The sequence below is a fragment of the Aquarana catesbeiana genome, linkage group LG02 (genome assembly GCF_042186555.1).
Source record: "Aquarana catesbeiana isolate 2022-GZ linkage group LG02, ASM4218655v1, whole genome shotgun sequence".
NCBI classification, from domain to species: domain Eukaryota; kingdom Metazoa; phylum Chordata; class Amphibia; order Anura; family Ranidae; genus Aquarana; species Aquarana catesbeiana.
The window spans coordinates 641,041,320-641,055,833 of record NC_133325.1 but is presented as its reverse complement, the minus strand read 5'-3'; the positions used below and the strand labels follow the sequence as shown (position 1 = coordinate 641,055,833).

The 14,514-nt window shown below is 38.6% G+C and overlaps 1 protein-coding gene across 8 annotated transcripts; it reads right to left on the bottom strand.

Moving 5' to 3' along the window:
- Nucleotides 1-689: 689 nt before the first annotated feature.
- RS1 (retinoschisin 1) lies at nucleotides 690-13,881 on the bottom strand. Of its 8 annotated transcripts, none has more exons than XM_073616442.1 (7): nucleotides 13,750-13,881; nucleotides 11,294-11,759; nucleotides 10,054-10,122; nucleotides 7,583-7,670; nucleotides 3,712-3,853; nucleotides 2,938-3,133; nucleotides 690-1,740 (listed from the first exon to the last, which is right to left on the bottom strand). In XM_073616442.1, exons 2-7 carry the CDS (start codon nucleotides 11,306-11,308, stop codon nucleotides 1,588-1,590), a joined length of 663 nt encoding a protein of 220 aa, XP_073472543.1. In that variant the 5' UTR covers nucleotides 11,309-11,759; nucleotides 13,750-13,881; the 3' UTR covers nucleotides 690-1,587. The 8 variants fall into 8 exon arrangements, with proteins under 8 accessions (XP_073472543.1, XP_073472545.1, XP_073472542.1 ...); XM_073616444.1 differs by having other exon boundaries at nucleotides 10,078-10,122; XM_073616441.1 differs by lacking the exon at nucleotides 11,294-11,759 and adding an exon at nucleotides 9,282-9,409 and having other exon boundaries at nucleotides 10,078-10,122; nucleotides 13,750-13,794.
- Nucleotides 13,882-14,514: the final 633 nt, after the last annotated feature.

Here is a 14,514-nt window from a genome sequence, read left to right as displayed (position 1 = left end):
AAAAGATGATATCTGGATGATGCCTGTAGCTGCAGGCATCCTTCAGCTATCCCCACTCAAAGTCCATGACGTCATATGATGTACCTTGGGTGGGAAGTGGTTAATCAGAGTGTCTCCAAGTATACAGGCCATTCTTATTAGAACACTTAGCAAGGAATGTCCTGGGTGTACTCTGTATTCAATTTTTGTCAAATATATATATTTTTTAAATAAAAAAACAGTTCATAAGCGTGTACACTTTCAAAGCCAGATGTAAAAAAATTACCAAAATATTTTCTTCTTAACATGACTGCGACACCATGTAAAATGTGATTATCATTTTTCAAAATGTAAAAAAAACAAACAAACACGTGCCAACCCAATTATTATTATTATTATACGGGATTTACATAGCACCAATAGTTTACGTAGCGCTTTACAACATCAGGGCAGACAGTACAGTTACAATACAATTTAATACAGTAGGAATCAGAGGACCCTCCCTTCTAGAGCTTACAATCTAGAAGGGAGGGTCAAGAGATACACAAGGTAACTGTGGGGGATGAGCTGATGGAGAAAATAAAAGTACAGTTGTTAGGTGGGGGCAGGGTAGGCCTCTTTGAAGAGAAGGGTTTTCAGGGATCGTCTAAAAGTGGACAGACTAGGAGATAGTCAGACAGATGGTGAGGCGGGGGGGGAGGGGGGGGGTTAGGGGGAAATTATAGAGGGAGGGTCGTTGGGGGAGGTGGCGCAGAATGAGATTCTTTTAAAGTAGTTTCCATAAATAAAATTGAGGGACTTTCCTTCTGTTTTTTATTTTTTTCGTTGTGATCTGTTCTCTTTTTTCCTTTTTTTGTTTAAATGTTACCACAATGATGTGACCTTGAGAAGGGACAGGTTTTGAATGTCAAGTTGAAATAAGTCTCTCAAAGGTAGACACTGAAGTGGTAAAAAAAAAAAAAGAGATAGTCAGACAGATTGGGGTAGGGAGATTCATAGAATGGGAGAGACTCAGGAGAAATCCTGGAGGTGAGTATGGGAGGAGGTAAAAAGGGAGCTAGAGAGCAAGAAGTCTTAGGAGGAATGAAAACAACAATTAAGTTGGTATTTTGAGATTAGGTTAGTGATGTAGCTGGGGACAGAGTTGTAGGTGGTTTTGTAAGCTATTGCTAGTATTTTGAATTTCATTTGTTGGGTGAGCGGAAGCCAATGGAGGGATTGGCAGAGAGTGGTAGCAGACACTGAGTGGTTGGTAAGGTGGATGAGTCTGGAAGCAGCATTCATGATGGACTAAAGGGGGGATATCCTATGTAAAGGTAATCCAATGAGGAGGGAGTTCCAGTAGTTGAGGCCAGAGATAACCAGGGAGTGAACTAAGAGCTTTGTGGTGTCATTGATTTGGAAGGGGCATATTTTGGACCCAAACTGAAGTTGTCATGTTACCAAAGTTGATGATACACAACCTAAAATGATGTGGTATTTCAAATGAAGGTTTGCGGTATATTATAGGAACATTCAATTAATTTATGCAATGAGACATAAAGAAGATACTTTAATCTTATGTTTCATGGTTCACAGTTTTCATCCCCAACTCTTTTAGATTTTAATTTAAGCACATTTGCTCATACATTCCAATAACTCCATCCTTACAGCAATGCGAACATGCCAGCCTAGTGGGATAATCCTGACGTAACGTGCAATCACTGGAGGTCGCAGGAAATTCTGTACGGTAGATGAGCGATCTGAGTTCCCATAAAACACCTGGTGAAAAATGTGAAGGAATAGTTACAGCAGACATAACCAATGTCAGGACAGGGGATGAGGTCAGGACTCTGTGCAGGCAAGTCAAGTTCCTCCACCCCAAACTTACTCATCCATGTCTTTATGAACCTTGCTTTGTGCACTGGTGCACAGTCATGTTGGAACAGGAAGGGGCCATCCCCAAACTATTCCCACAAAGTTGGGAGCATGAAATTGTCCAAAATGTCTTGGTATGCTGACGCCTTAAGAGTTCCCTTTACTGGAGCTAAGAAGCCAAATCCAACTCCTGAAAAACAACCCACACCATAATCCCCCCTACACCATATGATTTGGACCAGTGCACAAAGTAAGGTCCATAAAGACATGGATGAGCGAGTTTGGGGTGTAGGAACTTGACTGGCCTGACCTCAACCCTAAGGAAAATATTTGGGATGAATTAGAGCGGAGACTGCGAGCCAGGCTTTCTTGTCCAACATCTGTGCCTGACCTCACAAATGCGCTTCTGGAAGAATGGTCAAACATTCCCATAGACACACTCCTAAACCTTGTGGACAGCCTTCCCAGAAGATTTGAAGCTGTTACAGCTGCAAAGGGTGGGTCAACTCAATATTGAACCCTACGGACTAAGACTGGGATGCCATTAAAGTTCATGTGCGTGTAAAGGTAGGCGTTCCAATACTTTTTGCAATATAGTGTATCATGAAGCAACATCTCTGTAATACACCTACTTTTCCCTATGTTGAATTTTTCTTTAAAAACACAGCAAGTACAGAACCATACCTGTTGATCCATTCAAAGATCCAGTGAGCCCCTAACTTCCTGTAATAAGCTGGCACTGCTGACTCTGCTGCTCTGAAACCTCAAGCAGTGTTGTCAGCCCCATCTGAGTTCTCACCTCCTGGAAATTATAACCATACCAGAAGGTAATAAAGCCACTGGATTAGCATAAGTCAGGCAACTAAGCATTTTCAGAAGGAGAGATAAGCAAAGCATCCTCCTTGTTTGCCAATGAAAAAGCAAAGTGTTCCTTAAGCTGTTTTTGAACAATAGGAGGTAAACAGAGTAAATCCAGCCTAAAAAGCCTCACAGACATAGCCCTTTGTAGTCTGCCCGTGGCGTCATACTTAAATAACTTAATACCCATTCTAAATAATTACTTATTACATTTTACTGTTGCCTAAAATAGTGAGAACTGACCCGATTGTTTCCAGTTTGGTCCTTGTAGTAAACCCAGTTCAATGAATCCTCCACTCTGTACTGCACACTGTACTTAGTTATCCATTCATCTGCATCACATCTTCCTTGTGTCAATATCCCAGAGATAACTTTTATTTCCTTCAGATCAATCTGTAGCCACTGACTATTGTCCTGGAATTTGGATAGCCATGCACACCTTTATTAGATAAAAAGCAATAAATAAAATTAATAAAATAAATCAATAAAAATACACCATTTATACAATTTGGTGTCTTTTTATCAAAAATGTTCAGCATTCTCACAGCCATTCTGAAAAATACTCAAAAGTGTCTAATGTGTTTATTTCCTATGATCGTCCGCTCCATCTTGTGGTCATAATGCAGTATTTTCCTAAAATACCTCAATCAGGAAAATATTGCATTATGGCTCCTAGATGGAGCTGACAAATGCGATTCTTTGCAGTGCAATTTGAGCCCATTCAGTTTGTATGAGTTCAAATTGCACCGCAAAGGTATCGGTAATTGGTATCGGCGAGAACTTTAGCACAAGTGTCCGTAGTCGTGCTCACCAATAAAAAAAACCTTATCGGTACAACCTTCTGTCCTGTATCTTCAGCAGGTAATAAACTGCACTGTACAGTCCATAAGGAAAACTATGTAACCTACCCAAAGTAAAAATACATTATACAAATCATATCAACCAAATGTAAAAAAAAAAAAAATATTTTAACACCATGTGGATAAAAATATGTAATAAACATTTAAACTGACTCACCCGAATCCTTGGCCATTGAGCCGGGCTTTGGTTGAGGTCCAGGAAGAATACCAGCCAGTATACTGATCTTGGTTTGAGCAACTTATCTGATCTGGACTAACAGCTCCTGATTCAAACCCCAGAGCCTTATGATATGGACATTCTGGAAAATATGTTTTATATATAAACTGTATAGTATTAAGGAGGAACATTTCCAAATTTAATGCAATCCACCCAACACTGATTTATACTAGTGAACTTCTGACACATTTCTCTACAAACAAAAAAGTTAAAGGGCCATCTGTATTGTTAGCAGCAGGCAATCCGTTTGGTGGCAACACAATCACATTTATTTTCTTAATTTTTTTCATAAATGAGTGAAGACTAAGTCTAGACAAAACTTTTTTGGGCAGATCCCCCTTATTTATTTTGTTGTCAGAAAGAGAGGATGTGAAGGCAAAATTAATTGGGAGCCCAGAGGTGAATTAAAAACCTGATTGTTATTTTCAATCACTTTAAAACCTCTAACAAACATGTCATACTTACCTGCTCAATGCAAAGGTTTTGCACAAAGCAGGTGATCCTCCTCTGCTATCGTCGACCGCCGGGGTTCCTGGCTCCTCCCCCCTGCCAAGTACCTTCATAGCAGGCTGCTTGCAATGGGGGACACTTGTGCAGGCCTGATCCTAAGCGATGGTGTAGCCAGAGACTTCATATAAGCATTTTTAAACCATTTGTCAACAGCATTCATTTTTCAGGTCCCTATTGTGTTTGAAGCAAAGGTGTCTCCAGCTTTCAATAAACTGCAGAAATCTGTTGTTTTCGGTAATTGACCGATATGTATCATAGAATATGCCTTAGTTAAGGATAATTGACATCCTGTTGGTTGATTCGGTCAGATTTGAGGCTGGATCAAGGGGAACAATATAAACACCCAAGGGTAAAATTCTGTGTGTATAGAGTCAATGTCAGTAATATAGGTGTTTATCAGAATGTATCCGGTCTCATATAGATGACAATTAGACTGATATTACTAGAACAAGGGAATCATCAAGTGGCAAAATATATAGCACTTTGCTCGTCTGTTTCTTCCAAAGTAAGAATCATATTCACCGATAGACAAAGTCTTAACCATGATGCATACATCAAAATGGGAATGTAATAGGACACTGTTGGCCCGTATATGGGCGTCTTACCCTGATCGCTATAAGTCTCTGTATGTCAAAGGTGGATTTCCAGGTTCAATCTGCTGGGATATCTTTTGGATCAGTTGATGATTCTGGATTGTAATATTAATTCACTAAGTGTCCGCAATGTAGCCGTCATTTCATAAGAAGATAGTGCCTGAAACTGGTAGTTTGTGGAAGAGGATTCAGTCATCCCAGGCACAGTGCAGGACACTTGCAAGGATAGTGTCTGTGAGGTACAGCTTGGAAAATCCAAATAACCTCCAGGTGGATATCAGGTGAGTGTCGGATAAGCCGTTTAATCAGTCCTGGCCTCCAGCGTGAATGATAGGCAATTGAGCCTTATCGCTCGGACTTGGGGGTCATCAAGAAAAGTGGGGGGGCATGTTGGCGCTAGCCTTCGTCAACAGTGTCCTATTACATTACCGAAAACAGCATATTTCTGCAGTTTATTGAAAGCTGGAGACACCTTTGCTTCAATTACCTTGGGTGTCACCCCTGGGAAACTCAGTTTTTCTTCAAGTCCATTTGTCCTCCTGGTCTTTGGTATTAGTCTTGATATAGCGGGGTTTATGTATTAGTGCTTTTTAATCTGTGACAATATTGTCTTATTACAGTGTGATTTTATTAGCGATTCGTTAATTTTTTGCAAATTACATGAACACAACCCAACCAGGACAGGGTTGTTCCACCTGGATTGGAATATTGTTAATAATTTTGTACTTCACCAATAAAGCTTCTCTTAATTAACTTATATACCGTGGTTGATCTCCTTTGACTGTTTCTTAGGGTTACCTTTTAGCCCTTCCCCCCCTTCTTTCATGTCTTAGGCTGCACGCTTTCTGGGAGATATACCGCCTTAAGGGCGAATCGGTGAGTTGGTCTACCTTAATGGTTCATTAACTAAGTATGCAGGATTCCTTTTTTGTTTTTTATAGTTTGTTCCCTATTGTGTTTGACATTACATTAAGGCTGTCATGTGTCAAGAGAAGTTGCATGTGACTTACTGTATGTCATGCCAGCATGTTTATTGAGCTGTAATACTTGATTCAGGACTTTATTTTTCTTGTTATGTATTATCTGTTCATCGAAGTTCTGTTAAACTTCAGTAAAATATTATGGAACTATAAAAAATCAACAGAAATCTAGTAGCTAAGGGGATAAGTGGAGCAAGAAGTTAATTACAGCTGATTAGGGTTAACTAAGGATTTTTCTACTTGCGCTTTAACTGATTTCATATGCAGATCAAAGGTCACGCATTTGATCTACATATGAATGAAACAGTGAATAAAATGTAAAAATACATGATTACACTGTGTTAATTAATGAAACAACATCTGCAAGTGTAATGTTACACAGGTACAGCTGCATTTTGACAGTTGTACTAAGTTGCAATTACTGGCTGTCATCTTGACAGCTGGTAATTGTTGGCAATAGCAATGGGGGAGCAGCAGCAGGAGAGGAGCAGGATATAGGACATAGATGTTTATGTTGCATCTCCTACTTCTAAAATTCTCAGAAAAAGGATCACCTTTTAGATGGAGGTTACAGAGTCAGGAACTCCAATAAGGCTACAGGACCCTATGTTTTCAGTTACCCATTGCATTGCTCCAGATTACCCCCAGTTCTTAACTTTTTTTACAGTTTGCAAATCCCTTGGCTGGGGGTAAAATGCAGATAGATAGTGAACCAGGCAGCACTGAGTTGGAGGTGGTAAGCAGTTAAAATTGCACAGAAGGAGCCAGACTAATACCTACAAGTGCCCAGGCTGCAGCATATTCACTCTGGAATCAGGAGCTGCGTTTAATTACAGGTAGTGATGCATTTGTGTTGCATCCTAGAAAAGTATTAGGGTAATTTAGGAAAGAAAGATTTGGCCCTGAAAGGAGTAGATAAAAACAGTAGAGTAGGTACCCTTTTACAAGTGTATGGTAGGGGAAGAGGGGGTGAAAGTGGTGCTGCCTAATCTTAATGTGTATTATAAATTGAATAAATCGAGTATAATTGAATGAATATATAAAATATAAAAATCGTGTACTGTCTCTTTAAGTTGCAAACCACATCTATAAATGCACAAAATAAACATTGTTGATTACAAACATAAATCACTTAAATTAATGTGCTCAATGCGCTAATAGTGCAAAGGAAATGACTCCATATGGTAAAAAAGTGTTCAATAGAGAATCTAAAAATCTCCACAAAAGAATTTATTTTCACAGAAAATCAAAGTTCATAAATTCACATAAGTGATAACATTCAAAAGGTGACTTGTGCTTGATTGGATCATATCATCGGTGAAAATTAGGTGGAAAATCCACGCATTCTCTCCCTTCAGGTGCACACTCACCAGAAAGTTGTACCCCTGCAGCATCGCAATGGAATCAACTCTCTATCCAGTATTTTTCTCCTCCTCATTGATGGTAAAACCGTGGGTGCACTCACATGGGAATGAGTAAAGAAAAAGACATCTCCTCGTGTAAGTCCGTAAAACCAGATTTATTTAAGAAATAAATAAAAAGCCCTTTTACAAGTGGTAAGTGATAATTCTGGCCCTGACGACACAGCCAGCAATAACCTGACAGAGGTTCTAACTCCTCCCACCCTATCCAAGAAAAAAACAGTGTTTAGCTGTAGATGGAGTTGTTTATTTAAATTGAACCATAAAGTAAATAATGCAAAAACTGGTACCAAGATATGGCACTCACCTGGCATGCAGTCCAGTCCAGTTATTCTAGAAGCTGGCACAGTTCCACTTCCTCCCTGGCAGTCACACTTGCAGGCCTTATTAAGCCACTGTGGAAACCAAACACAGAAGGGATTTGAAGACTATTTTCATATGCGGTTATTAATAAAAGTTAAAAAAATATTTTGGGTGAATTGAGATGTGCCTATAGTCACGAGTATAAGAAAAAACATCACTCAGCACCAATATTTGAATAGCTTTGCTAGCTTTAGAGTCAAGGTTATTCTTATACTGATGTGGATTATGAAAGAAGCCTAACTTCCCACCAGATTTTCCCCTGTCGTTTTAATATAATATTTTGTAGTTGATTGTAAACTAAACTCCTTGGGTGAGGCCCATATTGTAAATAAAGAATGTCGTTTTATGGTTTTACACTATGTGGTCTGCTTCTGTTCTTCCATGTGATCTTTGGAAATTATTGGAAGTGGATCATAGTCTGTTGGCTGGTTTTCTTGTCCTTGCAGGTTTGATGCTATTAAAGCAGAGTGAGATCTGGCCACAAGCATAAGTTGAGGCGGCCACCCACTTGGCAATATATTACACAAGTGCTAATAATCTCTTTGTATTCAGAGATCAGGGAGTTCTGGTAAGGGGCTGCAATGTTTGTTGTGTGAGGCACTGGAAGAGGACAGTCTGCATGTGTCATTGGTCACCATTTGAATCATTCCCTATTTAGTTCACATTTATGGCATGAAAGCGTATATCTCTATTATATTGTTTGTGATCATTTTATTAATTCACTATATTATTTACCTATAGTTGATACAGTCATGTATTTTATGGAAGCACGCCTATTCCTTTTCTAAGCTGTAGTTTATTGGGTGCTGCGCTGATCAAACAAAAATTTTCCAACTGAACCAGTCGAATTTTGATCCATCTATGGCCTGCCTCATAGTCAGACGCAGTTGCATGCATTACCCTACCGCCAGCAACCTCTTACAACCTCCCACAGATAAAAATCAGCAGTTTGGCTTGGCTGACCATCAGGTCTGTCGCTAAGAAGATAGGAGAAGGAATGGATAGGTGGTGCTTCTAACACCACCTATCACAGTTAGGAACAATAGAAGATAAGTCCAGTAGAGTCATCTACAACCACAACGTAACCACACAAAATGCAACTGGCCACTGATTTGTTTTTCATGAATGCTGGCTGTCATGCCAGAACAGGCAATAATCATCTTATCTGTTTTTTCAAGGTTGAGTCTTTATTTTTCCAAGAGCCAGAAGTGATGCAGTACTATTATCTATAGTTACAACATTCTATAATAAAATATCACCTAGGTAGCTCCATTTCCTTGTACACACCTTATAAGAAAAACCATCAACAAAAATTTGATCAAATTCAGTGTTGTGAAAGGATGGGACATATACAACTAATAATACCCGTACTCACTGTAGGTGAGGGATAATATTCAGCTACCACAGGGAGCAAGGCCAGTTTGTATGGGCTTTTGTGTGCTTCAGTTTGGAGAAGACATTGATCTAACTGTACACTGGCATTATACATAGATGTAAAATGTGGGAATATTGATAAGCAAACACTACAAAGGTTGTGATGGCAGGTACAACTGAACAAAGTCTAGAAAACAAAACAAAGGTCCAATGAGCAGCTGTTGAAATCATAAAATGAAGTACAGGAAATAATAAATGAGTGAACTTACCTCACTGCTGGTTAACACTAGGTATTTGGTGCATGAAAAAACAAAAGATTCAATATAGTTCAAATACATCTGCACTGGAAGAAATGTGTAGGCTGCCATTGCTGATCCCCTTCAAAAATGCTGATTGCCTGAAGTAACATGCAACATAGAGCCAAGTCAGAATCCCTCACTTGCATTGTTGTTCTAGGTCAATGATGCAAAAAGTATTGGAACCATTAGATAAGAATAGAGGTGAGGTGACTTTTAGAGGAATCAATGGTAGCCTACACAAGGCTCAAAGATTACATTAAACTTTCTACTGAAAATTAAATAATTAAAACTTGCCAATTCAAATACTGGCAGACATGAATTACACTAATTCTTGGGAAAGTTTTAATTACAAACTGCACATACTAAACCTACATATCCACTGGACATATAATGATAGTCTTTAGGTATATTAATTCTCCCAGTCCAAGATTTATATATGTGTGTGTGTGGTTTAGGTGTTCAAACTTTACTGGCTTTGGGTGTTCAGACTTCACTGGCTCGATGCTTGTTCTAGGCAGGTGACTCAGAAACATTGCAACTACTGGGAAACTAGCATTTTCCAAGGAAGGTCAAAAAAGACAGCCACTGTATTTCTTTTTATACTGGTTCTCGTTTATTTTGATGGTTTCTTTGATTCATATGCTTTATAATACCTACATTTTCATTTTAATGGCACTTTCCTTCAATAAGGTTCATACATTCACTGCCTGTACTAAAACATACATTCATGATAACCGCAGACCTTTTGTCGATGTGTCATTCTCACCATCAGCTGATGAAGTTTCATCTCCAGCTTTGCCACTTTCAACAACTGTAACATAAAAGGAAGTATGGGCTGAAGTATCGCATAAGATGCCATCATGGCAAAGCATCAGCAGGGGATTTCAGTATATTGTTATAAAGAGCATACACTACAGGATTTCTGTAAACTGGATACAATTAAGTATGCTCTTCTAAATGTGGCTTTTCCTTTTTTATTCTCTACCATTAAGGTGCAGCAGAAGAAGTGTATATAATGACTGATATTACTCACTAGTGTATGCAGCTGCAAACTCAGTGATTGGACTTCAGCCTCATAGAACCTAGCACAACATTAATCTTTGATGGAAACTCTGACATGATATTGCATTTTTTTCATTACTTATAATACCCTTTCAAGCAACTACATAATGAGGTGCATTTATCATATGTTGTAATAAGCATAGTTTCATGTGTAAATTTGTAGATTCTGTTAACGATCTCCCCAGCTTCAGTTCATTTTATGAAAATAATTCTGCACATTTTTGCTCTGTCAACTGAATAATGGTCATGAAGAAAGAAGCAAGTCTACTATATTTTAATCTTATGCTTTTTCTACTAGCTCCAGCATTAAAATATGGGAAAATCTGCTACACCTGCTGTGGACATGGGGCTAATAAAGTGGCCCCATGGGATTTTCCACCCCCCCCATCAACTGCCTCCTCATTTCCTTCCTGCAGTATATTGTCTTTATGGTTAATGTGTTTAATTAATTTAGTATAAGAAAAGTACAGAATCAACTCCCTTTTCTGTCCCAGTAATAATGGTTATTGGGACAGTCAGAGAAGGTGAATCGTAAATCTCCCCAACAAAGAAACAGACAGCAAGAAAAACCTGACAGGTGTTTTAACACTTCCCCACTGCATCAAAAACAAAGAAAAAAATGGTTTTAGATGCACTTTATGCTATTTAAACAAATTAAAATATCTTTGGGAAGAATTCTCAGATGTCTATTATTTCCCAGGTTAGCAGGTACATTCTGAGCTTTGCTGCTGATCCATTCTCTAAAGGCAAAAGGTGATATACTGCTGTCAATTTGCATAGACTGTGATCATTTTTCATTTATTATCAAGTTGTTTATAGTATGGTTAACATTTCTATGTGGCAAGATTCATCCTATAGAGATACCAGCTTCAAGTGAAAAGTAGATACTCTTTAATGCCCACCACTCCATCAGTACCCACCCTAACTTCCTTCATTCACAGGCTCTTCCATTCAGCCATGGGGTTGAAGCATGTATAAGCGTCAATGTTATCCTGTCGCAGTTAACAAAGAGAGCTTGTGGGCAGAGTTAGAGTTTGGGCCAGCTGGCAGTCATGTGTCTGAGTGTGGTGATGTCAGCTCGAACCTGTTCTCCCATGTAGAGCTTGCCAGGATAGCTAGATACAGCCTAGAGAGGAGGGACTTGGAATAAATAACCCCTGTAGTGGGCGATAGATCTGTACTGAGTCAGCCAGAAAAGATTGAGTAAGATTAAAGGAACAGTAGGACTAAAGCCCTTTTGGCCCTACTTCTCTTGTGGGTCAAAGGAGTGCACTCCTGTGATCTGTATTCATCCGACAGAGGGCTAAAGTCCACTGCTGGCTCACGTCACTCATCCGGTCCAGGCTCTGGAGTGATCCCATCTTTAATGTCTGCTTGGTGATCCGGCTGGAAGTGAAGAGGGTACCTGTCAAAACGAGGTAGCGGTTCCCCCCACCAAATAAAGTGCCAAAACTTAAAGAGGAGGGGGAGGAAGCAGACAAGCGGAACTTCCCCTTTTGGGTGAAGTTCTGCTTTAACGCATGATAAATATCCATGCGCATTATTGCAACACATGTGTGAATGTCTGAAAAACTACATAAACAATCTAAGGACCTGTTAGGAGTTTAAGCTAAGGTATAGGTGCTGCCTATAAATTGTGTCACTGGTCCATTAAACAACCTGTACTCCCTTACAAAAAATATGACAGCCCCAAGATCGGACCTCTAGAAAAGCAACCAGATTTATATTTGTTTGGTTTATGCTTCTAATTGTTACAGATTCCTACAATAGAAGAAAGGTGCAATGTGTATATCTTATTTAATTACAGTGGGATCTATAAGTATTAACCTTTAAGTAATCACTTGAGCTACTCCTAAGTGAATTGAAAAAGTCAAAAGCATCCAGGGTCATTTAGGTTCAGGGTTCTATGGGCTATGCCAGTGGCTTACACTATAAGTAGATTGTACATTCTAACTCCTTCCCTGGCAGCATGTGGTTTACCTTCTTTGTATGCCACAATGTTTTAAGCTTGGCTTTAGAGGCTCTTGACAAATGTCTCAGTTGATTTTTTTTACCTGTTTTAAATGTTTAAACAAGTAGGTGAATGTAAATGCATACATGCTTTTTAATGTTGGCAATGCAGATCATTAATGATATAGTGTATGCAATGTTTTCTTATATGGAATAATTATTGTCATTAGAATGACTGTTTGCACTTTACTCGGAAAGAAATTTGGCAATTGCTATAACAGGGGTCAACAACCTGTTCAAAAAGCCAATGTGTGTCTGCATCGCCCCTTGTAATCTTTAAAAGGAGCGAATGAGATAGGGAGACATTGCAGGAGCATAATTAGAAAACAGTTGTCTCCTTCAAAACAACTGAATTGACACAAAATATATATATATATATATATATATATATATATATATATATATATATATATATAAATGATTGAGTTTAGATCTACTTGAAGGTAATTGGTCGTTGGGCAAACACATTGTCCAATTTTGCCTTTTACAAATGAGGTCATATAGTGGGTATGCAAGCTCTCTTTAAATGCTGAGCACTATGATATTAGAAAACTTTGTTATGCCAAAGCTCTATAATTGACAAATATAAGGGAACATCAAACATGTTAACTAAACTGGTCTTTTAAAGTCTGTTATATCCTTTACAAACTAAATAAATTACTAGTGGTTAAAAACAAGTGGTGGCTTGGTTAACTTTCTCTAGGTATTCAAATGAGATTGTATGGATAATATATTACATATTCACTCACTATCTTTCCAGGAAACTCTGCACCTTATTTACAGTATTAGTTCCTTGACAATTCCAATGGTTTTCATAAACTATTAATAAGTATTCCTAATCAAAGGTATGTCTCTGGGTGCCTTGGATAGGCTCCTAAGCTTGTCTATGCATCTCAATGCTGTCTTTAGTTGCATTGCTTCTTGCTGTAATGAGAGTGAGCAGTGAATATACTATTAACACAGTTATGACCTACAATTCAATTTGCATTTTTTAAGACTTTCTTTTAATTGTAAAGCTAGGACATGCATTTTATTTTTTTCCAGACAGTAAATATAGCTACGTGTCAAATAATTTTTTTTTACTTTTTACCATTGCTGACTGTGCAATAGCAAATGTAGGGTCCCGGGATTTTTCCATCTACACTATGATGTGTGGATTACATTGCAGTTCTGGCTTTAACTTTGTGCATTGCACAACAATAACTTCCCAGAAGTCTTACCATTATTTTAGAACATATATATAGAATTTCTCAGGAAGCTGGACTTGTCATTTCTCACAAAGATGAACAATCTCTTCTCTGGCACCTCATGATGCCTCCCATAATAATTAATCATCCTAAATACATTTTCAGCAAGTGCTTCTTACCTGCCAACCAAAACAGCATAAAGAGCAATGGAGTTCGTCTATGGAGATACATGGTTTCCAGCCCCAGGAAGGTGTGCAGTGCACAGAGCGGTCCAGCACTGTAGGAAGATTAACCTAATCCATCCCTCATTAAGCATCTTATTCCTGCTTTCTTAGCAAACCATGAAGTGTCATCAAATCACTTGACACACTATCGTTTACAAGCTGAACCGGAGCAAAACATTAACTACCCATCTCAAAGAGATCAATTTCAGCTGAGGCTTAACAGTAAAAATTAAGAGTAGGTCATGAATTCACAGTGCAATTCAACGCCCTGTCAATGTCAACAGGTTGTATCCATGCACATCTGAACAAACACGTCCTTATGTACAAGCTACAGTATCTCACAAAAGTGAGTACACCCCTCACATTTTTGTAAATATTTTATTATATATTTTCATGTGACAACACTGAAGAAATTACACTTTGCTACAATTTAAAGTAGTGAGTGTACAGCTTGTACAACAGTGTACATTTGCTGTCCCCTTAAAATAACTCAACACACAGCCATTATTGTTTAAACTGCTGGCAACAAAAGTGAGTACACCCCTAAGTGAAAATGTACAAATTGGGCCAAAAGGATCAATATTTTTTGTGGCCACCATTATTTTCCAGCACTGCCTTAACCCTCTTGGGCATGGAATTCACCAGAGCTTCACAGGTTGCCACTGGAGTCCTCTTCCACTCCTCCATGATGACATCACAGAGCTGGTGGATGTTAGAGAC

What these genes read in the sequence shown, in the direction of transcription:
- RS1 (XM_073616438.1), bottom strand. Translation starts at nt 13,801, where the DNA reads ATGTATCTCCATAGACGAACTCCATTGCTCTTTATGCTGTTTTGGTTG. An exon ending in TATGCTGTTTTGGTTGGCAG is followed by an intron (nt 10,123 to 13,749) that starts GTAAGAAGCACT and finishes TTTATGTTACAG; the next exon opens with TTGTTGAAAGTGGCAAAGCT. An exon ending in ACCAAACTGGAAACAATCGG is followed by an intron (nt 1,741 to 2,937) that starts GTCAGTTCTCAC and finishes ATTTTTCACCAG; the next exon opens with GTGTTTTATGGGAACTCAGA.